This window comes from Narcine bancroftii, chromosome 9 (assembly GCF_036971445.1).
Source record: "Narcine bancroftii isolate sNarBan1 chromosome 9, sNarBan1.hap1, whole genome shotgun sequence".
NCBI classification, from domain to species: domain Eukaryota; kingdom Metazoa; phylum Chordata; class Chondrichthyes; order Torpediniformes; family Narcinidae; genus Narcine; species Narcine bancroftii.
Genome location: NC_091477.1, coordinates 25,780,907 through 25,797,376, shown reverse-complemented (window position 1 = coordinate 25,797,376; position 16,470 = coordinate 25,780,907). Strand labels below are relative to the sequence as shown.

The following is a 16,470-nucleotide window of genomic DNA, read 5'->3' as shown; positions in this document are numbered from 1 at the left end:
CCACAAATGATTTTACATGCTAATCAATGTTCCTTAGAAAGTCCTGATTGACTTTTCTGCAACTCGTGTAGACATCATTCCCACTCCCATCCTCTGTATTTTTGGCATTTTTTCTTTAAATTTGTATCCTGTAATCATTGATAACTTCAAAAACTTCTGAATATCCAGAGCTGCCATGAATTTGAGACCTGGATGTTGGAACTGAGTTAATAGAACCAATGAAGTTCAGTAGGAGATTTGGGGACGCGGGGGGGAGAGGAGCGGGGGGGAGGAGGGATAGTGGTGGTGTGCAGTGGAGGAGAAGTGGAAATAATTTAATTTGGTGATTTTTTTGTGAAGCTAAAGCTTTGGTTATTTATAATTATTTTTCATACAAACAATTTGTGAGTCAGGTTTTTTGTGGGGCTATTGATCGGCATTTCTGTGTTTTGCACTTTGGAATTAATGATGAAATATTGTTGGATATTGCCTGCTAGATCTCTGCTGATTTATGTAGGATTAGGATACCATGGGGTTACATGTATGAGAATTTAATGCATGAAATACATTGCTACAATTATTCTGTCCACAAGTAAAAACAATGCTTCATAAACTCTGCAGTATATTATTAATCTATTCTTGATTGCAGGTTATGATAGTAGTTGGTGGTCAGGCACCTAAAGCTATCCGAAGTGTGGAGTGCTATGATTTCAAAGAAGATCGTTGGAATCAAGTTGCAGAGCTGCCTTCCAGAAGATGCAGAGCAGGTCAGTACGTTTATTATCAATAAACCGAGAATTCTGTTCAGTCGAGAGCAATGTTATGACTGCATCTATAATTTTATTGAATGTCCTGAGGCATAAGTAATTGCTTCTATGCTATAATACTTTCATTATATTTTCTTAAGTCATGGTGGGGAGCTGGCTGATGGAGGACCTCAGTTTTCTTCAGGCTGACTTCCAGGCCAAACATTTTGGCAGTTTCCGCAAAGCAGGACGTCAAGCGCTGAAGAGCTGGCCAGCCCCCCCACATCTCCATCGGGCACACAAAACTCAAAACGGTCAACCAGTTTACCTATCTCGGCTGCACCATTTCATCAGATGCAAGGATCGACAATGAGATAGACAACAGACTCGCCAAGGCAAATAGCGCCTTTGGAAGACTACACAAAAGAGTCTGGAAAAACAACCAACTGAAAACCTCACAAAGATAAGCGTATACAGAGCCGTTGTCATACCCACACTCCTGTTCGGCTCCGAATCATGGGTCATCTACCGGCACCACCTACGGCTCCTAGAACGCTTCCACCAGCGTTGTCTCCGCTCTATCCTCAACATCCATTGGAGCGCTTACACCCCTAACGTTGAAGTACTCGAGATGGCAGAGGTCGACAGCATCGAGTCCACGCTGCTGAAGATCCAGCTGCGCTGGATGGGTCACGTCTCCAGAATGGAGGACCATCGCCTTCCCAAGATCGTGTTATATGGCGAGCTCTCCACTGGCCACCGTGACAGAGGTGCACCAAAGAAAAGGTACAAGGACTGCCTAAAGAAATCTCTTGGTGCCTGCCCCATTGACCACCGCCAGTGGGCTGATAACGCCTCAAACCGTGCATCTTGGCGCCTCACAGTTTGGCGGGCAGCAACCTCCTTTGAAGTAGACCGCAGAGCCCACCTCACTGACAAAAGGCAAAGGAGGAAAAACCCAACCCCAACCAACCAATTTTCCCTTGCAACCGCTGCAATCGTGTCTGCCTGTCCCGCATCGGACTTGTCAGCCACAAACGAGCCTGCAGCTGACGTGGACTTTTTACCCCCTCCATAAATCTTCGTCCGTGAAGCCAAGCCAAAGAAAAGAAAGAAGAAAAGATATTTTCTTAAATTAAGCCTGTCTTATTTAGACAAAGATTTATCTGTCTGCACAAGATTTATCTTGCACTGTATTTAATGATTTGCATTTTAAAGTGACTTGTTGCAAAACATTGTAAAATAGTTCTGGAATGAGATAAAGCTCTGCGTGAGAGCAAGTGTTTTTCTGTTCCTTTTATACTTTTATCGTGCTATTAATTCACTGTCGTTGTAAATTTATGTAATCATAAAATTAACAAAATAGGTTGCGTTATGTACAGGTCTGCTGAGAAACAGTAGATGCATTAACTTCACAATTAAAAATATAGTTTGGACATCAGAACAAACATAAAATGGAGAATATAAGACAAATTGCAATATCTTGAGAATGCATAGAGAAACTGCAGTGTTTTATGTTCAGCATGTAGTTTATTTGCTCTCCTATATTTTTGGCTTCCGTAGGTGTTGTGTACATGAGTGGTCGTGTTTACGCTGTAGGAGGATTCAATGGGTCTTTGAGAGTTCGGACAGTAGATGTATATGATGCAGTTAAAGATCAGTGGACATCCATTGCCAGTATGCAGGAGAGACGGAGTACTCTTGGAGCAGCAGTGTTAAATGATCTACTCTACGCTGTGGGTGGATTTGATGGGAGTACAGGTAAAGCTGGTTATCCTTGAAATAACGTCAGGGATTGTTATTCCACCATTTAGTATATTCTTACTTTATAATTCTATTTAATGATTAAAATTACATATCTTGTTTATAATGAGTGGTATGGAGTAAAAATATTTTACCTTTTGTGTTACTACTATTTCTGAAAATAGGGTGATAATGCAATTTTTTCCCATTAACCAGGGTTATCTTCAGTTGAGGCTTATAATTCCAAAATAAATGAGTGGTTTTTTGTGGCACCCATGAATACAAGAAGAAGTAGTGTCGGTGTTGGAGTTGTGGAAGGTAAGAAAAAAATGAGTTTGTTTTATAGATCTTTGATTTTTAAACTGATTGCGGGCCCCACTGTTACACACCAAATAATGAACAACTCAGTGCATATATAGACTAGATATATGAGTCTCAAATACAATTTTCTATAATTTGACAAACGAATGATTAGTACAACTAATTAATCTTTTTTGGAAATTTTAATCCTTATGATGCAAATTCAGGTACTTATAATAATTTATTTAATAGAAAATAAGTTAGTTTATTTACATGAAAATTGAATTGAGTGTGTTGATTGTTGCATACTAAGATTGGTTTACATAAATATTATTCTCTTCACAGTTTTTTAAGGGGCCTGTTCTCCTGATGGCTGTAAGTCATTGTGTGTGGCCTTTTCTGTTATCACATTGTTTTGCATGATAATGATGTGCTTTACTTTAATGAAGATTGTTTCTGGGTATTTTCTCACTGGCATGCTCATGCAGAAACTTCAACGTGTGTGGTATACGGAACGTCTCCATACACTGCACCAAAGCAGTTGAAGAAAACCACTTACAACCTTCACAAAAAATTGATCTGATATATGAGGATGTTCAATAGTGTATTAACCTGGAAGCATTAATTAACGTGTAATCTTGTGTTTGATGTTCCTTTCTCTTAAAATATCTGATACCTTCTACATTCTTAATTGTTTAACTTCCACATGCTCTCCAATATCTTTCATCTTTTAGCTGGAGACGATGAAAATCCATTCTCTCCCACATTCAGCGACTCAGAGGTACCAAACCTATTTGTGGGAAGTGCAGAAAGCTTTGTTTTTAATGCAAATAATTTGTAAGAGTTTAGTTGGAGATGGTTGTAATAAAAATTGTAATTGTATAATGTACATGTCAAAAACTGCAGCAATTTACTTTTACCAAAATAGGGGCAACTTTTTTATTTGCAGGATTAGAATGTTCATTTTCACAAGGGACATAACTAGCCTGTTACCAAATAATTTAAACCATGATGAGACAGTATTGAGATAAGCCTCATTATCCAGGAATCTTTTTTTGTAACTGTTCTTTCTTCTTGATTGTTACTTTTTTAAGCTAGCAACATTCATGGCTTTATGAATGCTTTTGGCATAAATATCTGTCAGCTTTTAGGTTTTGTTGTTTGGCTCTGGACCTATTGCTGGAGAGGAAGTAATAGAATTTGTAGTCAAAATTCACTGTGCAAATCACCCATGCATATTAAATCTCCTGATCTCTGTATCTCTCTCTCTCTCTCTCTCTCTCTGCTTAATTCTCTCTATTTAGTTCCTCTCTCAATCCTTTCCTCCACTTTAGGTAAACAGTACTGAATGTGAAAAAAACATACTTTTAACAATGTTCCACCTGTGCATGCGTTTTGATTGTTAATGCCCTTCTTTCTCCAGGCAGGTTGTATGCAGTAGGTGGATATGATGGAGCATCACGCCAATGTCTCAGTACTGTTGAAGCTTATAATCCAGTCAGCAACGAATGGACGTACGTTTCAGATATGAGCACACGTCGCAGTGGTGCAGGTTTGAATGTTTCTTTTAAAGATTATTTGATGATGAATTTATGGTCATAAAGTACAATGTATATAGACACCAAAATTCTTCTTTGCTCCAGCCAAAAAATTCTATAATATATATTACCATACAGAAAGAGATGATGAATATATAAATATATATAAATATTCACTGTGACAATAATGCAAGAATACTTAATATGCATCTATCTTTTACATTTTGACAATATTTAATATTCTCCCTCCAAATTATCAGTGACCCATTGGGTTACCCTGGACAAACAGGCAAATAGGACTAGCTTGGATGGCAATCTGGCTGGCATGGATGAAGTTTGCTGAAGGTCCTGCTTCTGCACTGTATAAAAGCTCTGAAAATGGGAGTTGGGAAAAGTCATTCAGCCCTTTGACCCTGCACCACCATTCAATCAATCATGGCTGATCAAATATTTGAAGTACTTTATTCGTTTTCTCTCCAAACCACTTGATCCCTTTAGGCTGTAGGGGCATATCCAACTCCTTTTCAAATGTCTTAACAACATGTAGGGAGATCTACATATTTACAGTCTCTGAGTGAAAATGTTTTCTGCTCATATCAGTCCTATATGGTTAACCTCTTAAACTGTATCCACCTCTTGCCTCCGCTGATTTTCAGATCTCCTCAGGAAAGGCCTGAAATGTCGACTGGATTTTATTTTCTACAGATGCTATGTGGCCTACTAAGTTTCTCCAGAACTTTAGTGTACTGAACTAGATAGCAGCATCTGCAAATTTTCTTATTAAATCAATTCACTTGACTGCCATTTCCTATTATTAATTCCCCTGATTCTGACAGCAAAGGGCTTACATTTGCTTTGCTTCTTACATGCCCATAGAAGCTTTTGGAAGCAGTTATGTTCACTGCAAATTTCCTCTCATACTCTATTTTTTCTCTTCTAATTAGACCCTTTTCTTCCTTTCTCTACTGAATTCTAATTTTTCCCCACAGACATCAGGTTTTCTGCTTTTCCTGGCCAATTTATTTGGCCCTTCTTTGGTTTCAGTTCTATTTCTGATTTCCCTTATTAGCCACAGTTGCACACAGGCATGTAATTGAAGATCCTTAAATACCTGCCATTGTCTATCTAATATCAGCCCATTGAGTGTATTCTTCCATTCTATCCTAGCCAATTCACGCCTCATATTATTGTTGCAACCCTTCTTTAAGTTCTGGACCCAAGTCTGTGAATTAACAGTGTTGTTCTCCAGCTCAAAGAAAATTTTCACCATATTCACTCAGTCAAGGATTGTCTGCTATCTGCTTGGTTCCCTGATATATTGGTTCAGGAAACAATAGGCACTTTCAGGTGGCCAAAATCCCTGATTGTAAAGCCGGGAGGGATCACCGCCGGAGCACTGAGGTCTCCCCTGCACATGAATGCAGCCGTCTGAAAGCGGCTGCTAAGGGGATGACAGTCAGCTGGCGAGCACCTGACAGCTCCCCTCCCAGCTGCCCCTGCCCCCCGGCACAGGACGTCAGGGCAGGGGCAGCCAGTGTGGGGACATCCTACGCTGATAGCCTGTGCCGGCTGTCCCAGCTCTGACAGCCAGCCATCCCAAACCTGATAGCCCAAAGGGACAGGAGCCGGAGCAATTCAAAGAGCCGCTTCCACTTCTGCAGGCGCACTCTTGGTGGAGAATGCACCTGAAGAAGCCTAATTCCTGACACTCCAGGAATTCCTCCTCCACCATGTTGCAACCAGTTTGGTTTTCCCAATCTACATCATCTATTATAACTGCTGCAACTTTATTCCCCACATCCCTTATTTCTTGCTTGATGCCATCCTCAATCTCATTCCTACTGTTTTGGTGATATGTAAACCACTCTCATTAATATCTTCTGCCCTCTGTTACTTCACAATTTAACTGATCAAGATTCCTCTTCATCTAAGATTATCTCCTTCCTTTAAATTTCCTCAACTTTATCTTGATAGAGTAATGCTTTCACACTTACTTCACCTTTCAAACTGCCCTTGTTAAATGTTGAGTACCCCTTCAAATCAAGCTCCTAACCCTGGTCACCATGACACTATGTCTCAGTAATCCTAATCAGGTCATAAATATTATCAGCTATCTCTGCTGATAACTAAACTATTGCAGATGCAATAGTTTGAGATGAAGAACCTTCAAGCTAGTTCTTTTTTTAATACCCATTGTCTTTTTAGAATTAGGTTGGAAATTGGTCTATTTTGTCCCTTGCTTTGGATTTTTCTGTCCTTTAACTTTTATTACTTTCCTGATCCCATCCCATCACCTCCTCCTGCTGCTCTGGTTCCCACCTCCCTTCGACTCTAAATCCTCCTGAGTATCACCAGCAAACCTTATCGAGAGGATATTAGTTCCCCTCCAGTTCAGGTGTATCTCATCCCTCTCATACCTGTCACACTACTTTAGAAGAGTGCCCATCATCAAAATATCTGAATCTTTCCCATCTTCACCAGGTCCTTAGTGACATGTTACCCTGGTTATAAATGAAATCTGTAAGTCTGCAGACACTGTGATTGTAGTAAAAACACAAAAATGCTGGAGAACTCAGCAGGTCTATATAACCAATATTTTGGGCCTGATCAGAAAGTAGGCAGGTGTCTGAATTAAAAGGCTGGGGAGAAGGAAAGAATGGGCGGGTGGGGGGGGGGGTGGGTGGTGGGTAACAGACAAAATTTGTTAATTGGATATGGATGGGAAACAGGAGAGAGGAAAGGTGAGAAGTAATTGGGGAGCAGTTGTTTTTGGCTCAGACAACAGCTGGGGGAAAAGAAAAAGACCAAGAGGAAAGGAGTCATAATGAAAGATTGGGCACTGGGGATCTAACAGAAACTGGAGGTTGATGTTCATGCCTTGTGGTTGGAGGGTGCCCAGACAGAATATGAGGTGTTGCTCCTCCAATTTGGTGATGGTCTCAGTCTAGCAATGCATGAGACCATGGACAGACATGTCAGCAAGGGAATGGGGTGGGGAATTGATTATGGGTAGACACCTGGAGATTCCTGCTATTGCGGCGAATAGAGCTGAGGTACTCAATGAAGTGATCTCCCAGCTGCGTCCAGTCTCGAATGCTGGTAAGGGAGGAGGTCTGGGAGCAAGCAGAGCACCTCCTGCAGTCACGGGGGTAGGTACCAAGGGGCGATTAGTGGGAAAGGAGGAGTGGATGGGGGGGGGGTCACAGAGGGATACAGAACAATTGTGCAGGAAATGGAGAATTTGCAGGTGATAAACGAGTTGATGGTGGCAGATGGGAAGTCATGTTTTTGGAAGAAGGAGGACATTCTGGCATACAAGATCTCTTCCTGGAAGCAAATGCAATGGAGTCAGAGGAATTGAGAGAAAGGAATGGATTCCTTACAGGGAACAGGTTGTGAAGACATGTAGTTGAGGTAACTGTGGGATTTGGTAGATTTATAGAAGATGTCTTTTGAGAATTTGTCTCTGGCATTTTAACTTGCATCTAGCTTCTTGGACTCATTCTTTAAGACCACATCTCCCTTCCTGGCTTTGTCATTGGTACAAAAATAAACTGTATCCTGGCTGGTGTCCCTCATCTCTCAGAATGTCCTGTATCCGATCAGAGACATTCTGGACCATGTCATGACTCTATCATGGACTCTTGCTAGCGCCCACAGAAGCACTTATCTTTGCCCCTGATTATACAATCTCTTATCACTGCTGCTGTATCTAATTTTACCCTTCTCCGCTGATCCTAGGAGCCAATCATGGTTGCTGCTGCTGTCCTCCTTTCAATTATTCCCCTTTTACTTTTAATCCATGCCCTCTAGAATTAGACTCTCCCACCCTGGGAAAATGTCTCTGATTAACTATCTATGCTCCTCATAACATTATATTCCCAAATAAGATCATGTCTTCGTCTCTTGTATTCCATTGAAGTTTATTCTACCCAACATATCCAAACTCTCCTCAAAAGTAAAGCTGTCCATTCTAAGCAACGTCCTGGTCAATCTCTCCGCACTCTTTTTAATGGTACTGCATTCTTCCTGTCGTGTGGCAACCAATATTGTCCACAATGCACCCAAGAGTGACCTGAGCAATGTTTTATAGATCTGCAACAGGATGTGCCAGATCTTTTAGTTAATGCAGTGGCTCTCAACCTTTTTTTTTCCACTCACATACCACTTTAAATATTCCTTATGCCATAGGTGCTCTGTGTAATGATAGTGATCATGATTGCATGGCCATTAGCAAGGCCTTGATTATAGTTCCTATTTGATTAAACTTGGCTGCCAGCAGGGGGGCTGACACAGAGCAGGAGACTGTATGTAAGATCTGTAATGGAGGCTTGCAGCCTCATGGCATGCCTCATGGGCTGTTTACAACAACTTTAAAGTAAAGAACCTTTTCCTTCATCCATGTGTTGTCTAAGAACTCACACATATGAAGCATGGTGTCAGAAGTGGATTAAGGAAATTAAAAGGAAATACTTTAAAATAAAAATCTAAAGTCAACAACTAATCAGTGAAGTGAAGCTAACAAAATGAAAAATGGAAGGATTACATCTACCAGCAAAACTTCAGGTGACAGGTAATGTGGCTGAAATTGGAACTGAATCAATCAGCGTTTTGGATTGTATTTAGCGGCAGTCGGAGCTGATGAGAAAAGTGATAAAGTGAAAGCACCCTTTTTCTTACATGTCGTGGGTGATGAAGCCCTGGAAGTGTATAATAACTTCACATTTGCTGCTGAAGGAGACAAAATGAAATTGGAAAAATAATGGAACAGTTTGACGCATACTACATACCTAAACTTAACGTGACATTTGAGAGGCACAGATTTTTCATGTGTACAAATAAATGGAAGAAAGTAAATGATCAGTATGTGACTGAATTGAGAAAATGAAGAAAAGCTTGTTAATTTGGCGGACTGACTGACTTGCTGATATAAGACAGATTTGTGTGTGGTATTCCAGATAATAGTCTAAGGGAAAGACTGCTAAAAGAGGAAAATCTAGACCTGGAAAAAGCCATAGCACTCTGTAGGGCTACAGAAACTGTAAAAACGCAGGCAAAAGAGCTGTTCAGTGAAACTAGCTGCAATGTCGATGCAGTGAGCAAGAACGGACATAAACAGTTTAACAAAAAGCGCCAAAGTGGAAAGAGAGGCGTGTCCAGAGAACAAAAATGAAAGGGACAATCGAAGCCATGCCGTGGATGCGGTGCACAACACCTACCAAAAAGTGTCCAGCATATGGTAAAACATGCTATATGTGCAATAAAAGTCATGGAGCAAACTAAAGAAACTGCTCACAGAGGAACCAGTTCTGAGGTTTTTCGACCCAGCGAGACCCATCAAGATATCATCAGACCCATCACATAGTGGCCTTGGTGCAGTTCCTCTGCAAAAATATGATAATTGGCAACCCATTGCATCATGCTCAGTGACAGATGCAGAGACACGATACGCTCAAATTGAAAAGGAGCTGCTCAGCATCACATAAGCCTGTAAAAGATTTCATCAGTTTGTGTTAGGACAAGCAATCAGGGTAGAGACTGACCATAAGTCCTTGATTGCATTGTTCCAAAACCCATTAAATGAATATCCACTTAGAATACAAAGAAAGATGATCAGGCTTCAATGTTATACACTGAATGTGGTGTACAGGGGTGTGGCCATGCTGGGTGGCTGAGCAGACATGTTTTCCTGAGCTCTCCGAGAAAATCCTATAAAAGACGACCAAAAAGTGATTTTAATGAAAAATTTTCAACTACAAAAGTGTGGATACATATTTTAAAGATTAATATTGAAGAATGACTGGATGATTCCATGGGAAGAAGCCATAATCTATGATGGAAAAAAGATCAAGCCTCGCCAGTCACCTTGACGGAAAGTGCGGGTGGAGATGCCTCCTCCTCTCAATGAACATCGGACTTTGAAACTCTGCTGCAAGAGCTTGGAGGTCTGGGTCAATGTTTTACAAGTGTGGAAAATGTCATTAAAGAGCTTACCACTACAGTGAGAGATGTGGGTGAAACTATTAATGATTTAAATGAAAGAATGAACAGAGCTGAGAAAGAACTTGGCAAACACGATAAATAATATGAAAAACTAAACAAACAACTCTAACAATGGGCAACAGATAAGCAGTTTCTTTTGGACAAATTGGATCATATGGAGAACCTCAGTCGAAGGAACAATGTGCAAATTGTTGGCCTGAGAGAAGGTACAGAAGGCAGAGATGCCGTGAAATTCTTTGAGACTTGAATCCCTTAAATTCTTTACACCGATGAACTCGGTGATCGAGTGCACATTGAATGTGCTCGTCAAACATTGGGACTGAGGAGAACGGGTGAAGCTTGCCCTCGACCCGTTCGTGTGAGATTGCTGAGCTTCAAGGATAGAGAGACGATCCTAAGAGTTGCTTTTGAAAATACTCAAATCTCTGGATCTCTCTTGAAATGGGACAATGCAGAGATCATGTATGTATGTAAATTATACTTTTTGTATTTTTATAAGAAAAAAAAGGTTTATATATTTGAAAGTGATATATAGATTATTTTGGTGTATATATATGTAAAGAATGTATAAGTGATACGTGTTTGATAAAATAAAATATATTTTTTAAATGTGGCCTGCACTCTGGGTAAGCTAATGTACACAGCAGACACATTGTCTAGAGCTGTTGACATGAGAGAGCCTGCAAACACAAAAATGGATGAAGACGTGAATGCCTTAGTGGACCTGATTACAAGTGCACTGCCCATATCAGATGCAAAAATGGAGCTCATAATGTCAGAGACAAACAAAGATGAAACACTGAGACAACTCAGAAAAAACATCTTGGAAGAATGGCCCAACACGAAGCAGGACTGCTCACCTGACGTTTCAGAGTACTGGAACTGCAGGGTGGAACTATCAGAAGTTGAAGACATCATCTACAAAGAAAGTAAAATCCTTATCCCAAAGTGTCTGAGAAAAGAGATGCTAAAAAGGATCCATGAAGGACATCTCGGAATCGAAAAGTGTAAGAAAAGAGCACGAGAGATGATGTACTAGCCAAGAATCAACAATGATATAACAAATGAAGTGTCAAACTGTACAATATGCTGGAAATATCAAGCAAGCAATCCTGTAGAACCACTAAAGTCACACCCAGCACCACACAGACCTTACCAGAAGGTAGGTGCTGACCTATTTGAATGTCAAGGGAAAGACTATCTTGTAGTCACAAACTATTACTACCTGTATCCAGAGATGTGTAGACTGAACACTACCACTGCAGATTCTGTAATAACAGGTATGAAAGACATATTCTCCAGACATGACGTAGCAAGCGAGGTCTTCACTGACAATGGACCCCAGTTTTGCAATTCAAAGTTCTGACATATTAACAAAGAGTGGGACTTTGTACACACCACAACAAGTTCTCATTTTCCACATTCCAATGCTCTAGTGGAAAAATCGGTAGAGACAATGAAAAGATTGATGAACAAGGCAAAAAACAGTGGAATTTACTTCTACCAGAGCATGCTAGTATACCGCACAATGCTGCTCGAGTGTGGTATGTCACCAGCACAAATTCTTATGGTATGTAGGTTAAGATCAAACCTATCCATTCAGGAGAACCTCCTAAAAACAAAAGAGGGGGAGAAAGTGAGGAAATTCAAAGAACAACAGAAAGAAAAGCAAAAGTATTACTTTGACAGAGGAACAAAAAACCTACCAGAATTCTACACTGGTGACTAAGTAAGGCTAAAAGTCAAAATGAACTTATGGACTCAGAAAGGAACTGTAGTGAAGTCCAACCAAGATCATACACCATTCAGACAAATGAAGGTGCTGTTCTCTGAAGAAATAGTCGTGATCTTAAAATGGGACCAGCCACAGTAGATGGAAAGACGGATTCTGTTGAACAACCTGAATAGACAGCTGAGAAGTCATCGTCTGAGGCAACAACTCAGATTCAAAGACACTCAATCAGGAGGATTCATGTGTCTTGATAATCTCCTATGAGACTCGTAGAACAAATTTAAAGACTCCTGTTATGGAATGAAGTAGTGCTCTTCAAGTTTTAATGTACGTAGCGAACACACAAGTTTAAAAAATGTTAACAATGTTGATAATAATTAAAATCTAAGTTAGTTCAAAGTAAGCTACTTTTGTTTTAAGAAAGGGAGATGTAATGATAGTGATCTTGTTTGCATGGCCACTAGGAAGGCCTTGATTATAGTTCCTGTTTGATTAGACTTGGCTGACACAGCAAGACACAGTATGTAAGATCTGTAATGGAGACTTGCAGCCTCATGGCATGCCTCATGGGCCGTTTACAACAATTTTAAAGTAAATAACCTTTTCCTTCATCCATGTGTTGTCTAAGAACTCACACATATGAATACAAGATGAAACACTCTATGATTAGTAAGAGATTGCTCAAGGTGGTATGTGAGTGGAAATAAAGTTTGAAAACCATTGTTTTAATCGTATCTAATTGACTTGTTATGTGCACGGTTTCCTAACTCCAAATGAAATGGGCCAATGAAATTTTTCTCAAGCAAAATATTTCAGTAGCTATTGGGTCTAGAGCAGTGATTCTAGCCCTTCCCTTTCCACTCAGATACCACCTTGAGCAATCGCTTACTATTCACAGAGCAATTATGGCATAGGGATTACTTAAAGTGGTATGTGTGAAGGCAAGCATGAAGAAAGCCGCCCTCACTACCCAATTCATCATTCACCATTTTCTGAGAGCATTGATCTTCCACATCAACACTGCTGAAGTCTTTGCCATTTATATAGTATATGATATAAAATGCATTATCTCAACTTGCCTAGATTAAATTTCATCTGCCGCCTACAGTTGCAAGTTCATAGCTCTAGAAAATGGCACAGGTGGCTACAATAGAAAAGACTGCTCATTTTTTGTGTATGTCAAAATGAGAGAAAGCATTAACTCCATTTAACTGCTCTCTTCAGACAAGCTGGTAGCTTACTAAGTTTGAACATGGATGTATTTTGCAGAGATGAGAGTGAATATTTTAGTGACTCTTTGCATTTAATGCAGGGGTTGGTGTGCTAAATGGTCAATTATATGCAACAGGAGGTCATGATGGACCTTTGGTGAGGAAAAGTGTGGAGGTATATGACCCATCCACAAACACTTGGAGCCAAGTGGCGGACATGAATATGTGTCGGAGGAATGCAGGTAGGTATCTGTATTTAAGTGTACTTTATCACAAGACTATAAGGCAAAATATAGGCCATTCAATCCATTGACTTTGCCCTGCCATTTAATCATGAGCTGATTCATTTTCCCATAGCCCCACTGCCCGGCCTTCTCCCCATAACCTTTGATGCCTTGGCTAATTAGAATCTATTGATATCTACCTTAAATACATCCAATGTCCTGGCCTCACAACCACATCTGGCAAAAAATTGCACAGATTTACCACTGAAGAAATTACTCTGCATCTCTGTTCTAAGCAGACGCCTTTCAATCCTGAAGTTGTGACCTCTTGTCCTAGACCATCAAAGTAAATTATATTTAAAGCTAATTAAAACATTTTACAGGTGTTTGTGCTGTAAATGGATTTTTGTACGTGATTGGAGGGGATGATGGCTCCTGTAATCTAGCATCTGTGGAATTCTATAACTCCGTGATGGACAAATGGACACTACTGCCAACCAATATGAGTACTGGAAGAAGCTATGCAGGTAAATTTGTCAAAGATTCGTAGCTTAGACTCTTCTGGGCAGAGTGGTGTATGATGTTGTCTTGGGTAAACTTGTACCTATCACTTTGTTCATTTTAGATTGGTCACAGTGTTCAAGCTACTGAAGAAAATAGACACACACCGAGAGCAGTTCAGTTTATACAAGTCTTTATTACTAAATCTAAAGCTGAATTCACACTACAACATGCAAGCCCTTCCCAATTATACTTATCAATGCCTGGACTGGTCCCAACTGCCAAAGCGAGGTGACGACTGCACACTTGTAGTAGGTTGTCTGGAAGTTCTTCTTGCTGAGAGATGTTGCCACCTCTTGGAGAGTCTCAAACTTCAGCAGTGGGACCATGGCTTATATTACTCAAAAATTGTTTACTTCAGATCTTATCTCTTTGAACAAATGATTTAATTATCTTCAATGTCTCCTGACAGTCTGCGACCAACAAAAGACAACTGCATCTCTTGGCCTCATGGTGGAAGTTGGATAATGTCTACTGATTCATATGCATCCCTGGGCCCCATAGTGTAAATTTAGATAATGTCTTCCTATTCAACTGCATCCTGGGCCCCATGGTGCAATTTAGATTATGTCTGATGCAACTGCATCCCTTATTGCATAAGCTGGTCTAGGGCCCCATGATGGAATTTAGATTATTTCTTCTGATGCAACTGCATCCCTTCTTGCATAAGCTGGCCAATTGTCTTGGGTAAACTTATACCTCTCATTTTGTTCGTTTTAGATTGGTAGAGCTACCGAAAGAAAATAGACACACACCAAGAGCAGCTCAGTTTATACAAGGCTTTATTACTAAATCTAAAGCTGAATTCACACTACAATATGCAAGCCCTTCCCAATTATACTTATCAACGCCTGGACTGGTCCCAACTGCCGAAGCGAGGCAACGACTGCACACTTGTAGTAGGTTGTCGGGACGCCAGTAGCAGCTTCTCTACCTCCCTCGACCGGAACGTTAGCTGGACTCTTGAAGTTCTTCTTGCTGAACTGATTCTGCTTCACGCTGAACAGAGTGGCGTAAGGCTGCGGCCAGCAGCCAAAAACCGTCCATCAGCATCCCTTTTTTAACAGGAAATTTACTTTCTCGAAGGAGAGCAGCAACCCGCTCTCCCAGAGGTGCACTTGATGGATCTAATTTCTCATCCCAACTGAGGGGTGGTCCCAACAAAGACAGGGTATTGGCCAACATGCCAAACCCATCGTCTTTGGAAGTCCATCCCGGAATCAAGAACTGCTCAGGGCTCACCTCTTTCTTTCGGAGAAACATCTTGAGACCAATCCTGCTGACTACGCCATTTGTCTTGGGTAAGCTTGTACCTCTCACTTTGTTCATTTTAGATTGGTCACAGTGTTCGAGCTACCGAAATAAAATAGACACACACCGAGAGCAGTTCAGTTTATACAAGTCTTTATTACTAAATCTCAAGCTGAATTCACACTACAACATGCAAGCCCTTCCCAATAATACTTATCATTGCCTGGACTGGTCCCAACTGCCAAAGCGAGGCGACGACTGCACACTTGTAGTAGGTTGTCTGGGCGCCGGTAGCAGCTTCTCCACCTCCCCAGACTGGGACATTGGTTTGGAATCTTGAAGTTCTTCTTCTTGCTGAGAGATGTTGCCACCTCTTGGAAAGTCTCAAACTTCAGCAGTGGGACCATGGCTTATATTACCCAAAAGTTGTTTACTTCAGATCTTATCTCTTTGAACAAATGATTTAATTATCTTCAAGGTCTCCTGACAGTCTGCGACCAACAAAAGACGACTGCATCTCTTGGCCTCATGGTGGAAGTTGGATATGTCTACTGATTCATATGCATCCTGGGCCCCATAGTGTAAATTTAGATAATGTCTTCCTATTCAACTGCATCCTGGGCCCCATGGTGGAATTTAGATTATGTCTTCTGATGCAACTCCATCCCTTCTTACATAAGTTGGTCTAAATCCTCCATTTCAGATGTATAAACTAGGGAACTTTACAAATTTTTATTTTTTCATTAGTTCAATGTTAAAAGTTGCTTTTAATTAGTGAACAAGTATATAAACACCTAGATCCATTGTACTACTCTGATCTAGATTCAGAAGAAAAATTGTTTTAAAAATCAATATACAGCATTTGAACAGCTTTATGCCAGCTTTGTGTGAGCCTCTGATACCTATTACAAGCTCCCATTTCATTTGGTGTGAATATCACTTCAAGGGCTAGTACAGGCTGCAACCATTCATAGCTTTGGAGAGACTGGGTGGCATCTGCTAGTACAGGCTTGTGAGAAACAGAAGTACCTTCACAGAATTTGCTCGAGACAAAAATTGAGAACAAAGAACATTTATTATACAACAATGCAAAGTTGGGTGCTTCCCCTTACCCTGGGAATACACACATACACTGGGGCTCACCCAACTTTTATACAGTTTATTTCAGTATAGAAGTACCCT

General features: G+C 40.5%; 1 protein-coding gene across 4 annotated transcripts in view; it reads left to right on the top strand.

Moving 5' to 3' along the window:
• Positions 1-16,470, top strand: part of LOC138743325 (kelch-like protein 3) — a 169,615-nt gene that overhangs the window by 140,342 nt on the left and 12,803 nt on the right. For all 4 annotated transcript variants that reach the window (XM_069898500.1, XM_069898501.1, XM_069898498.1 and 1 more), the window contains 6 exons: positions 629-746; positions 2,289-2,486; positions 2,685-2,786; positions 4,192-4,320; positions 13,354-13,494; positions 13,860-14,003. In XM_069898500.1, coding sequence (XP_069754601.1) covers positions 629-746; positions 2,289-2,486; positions 2,685-2,786; positions 4,192-4,320; positions 13,354-13,494; positions 13,860-14,003 — 832 coding nt within the window. The remainder of the gene's footprint in view (positions 1-628; positions 747-2,288; positions 2,487-2,684; positions 2,787-4,191; positions 4,321-13,353; positions 13,495-13,859; positions 14,004-16,470) is intronic.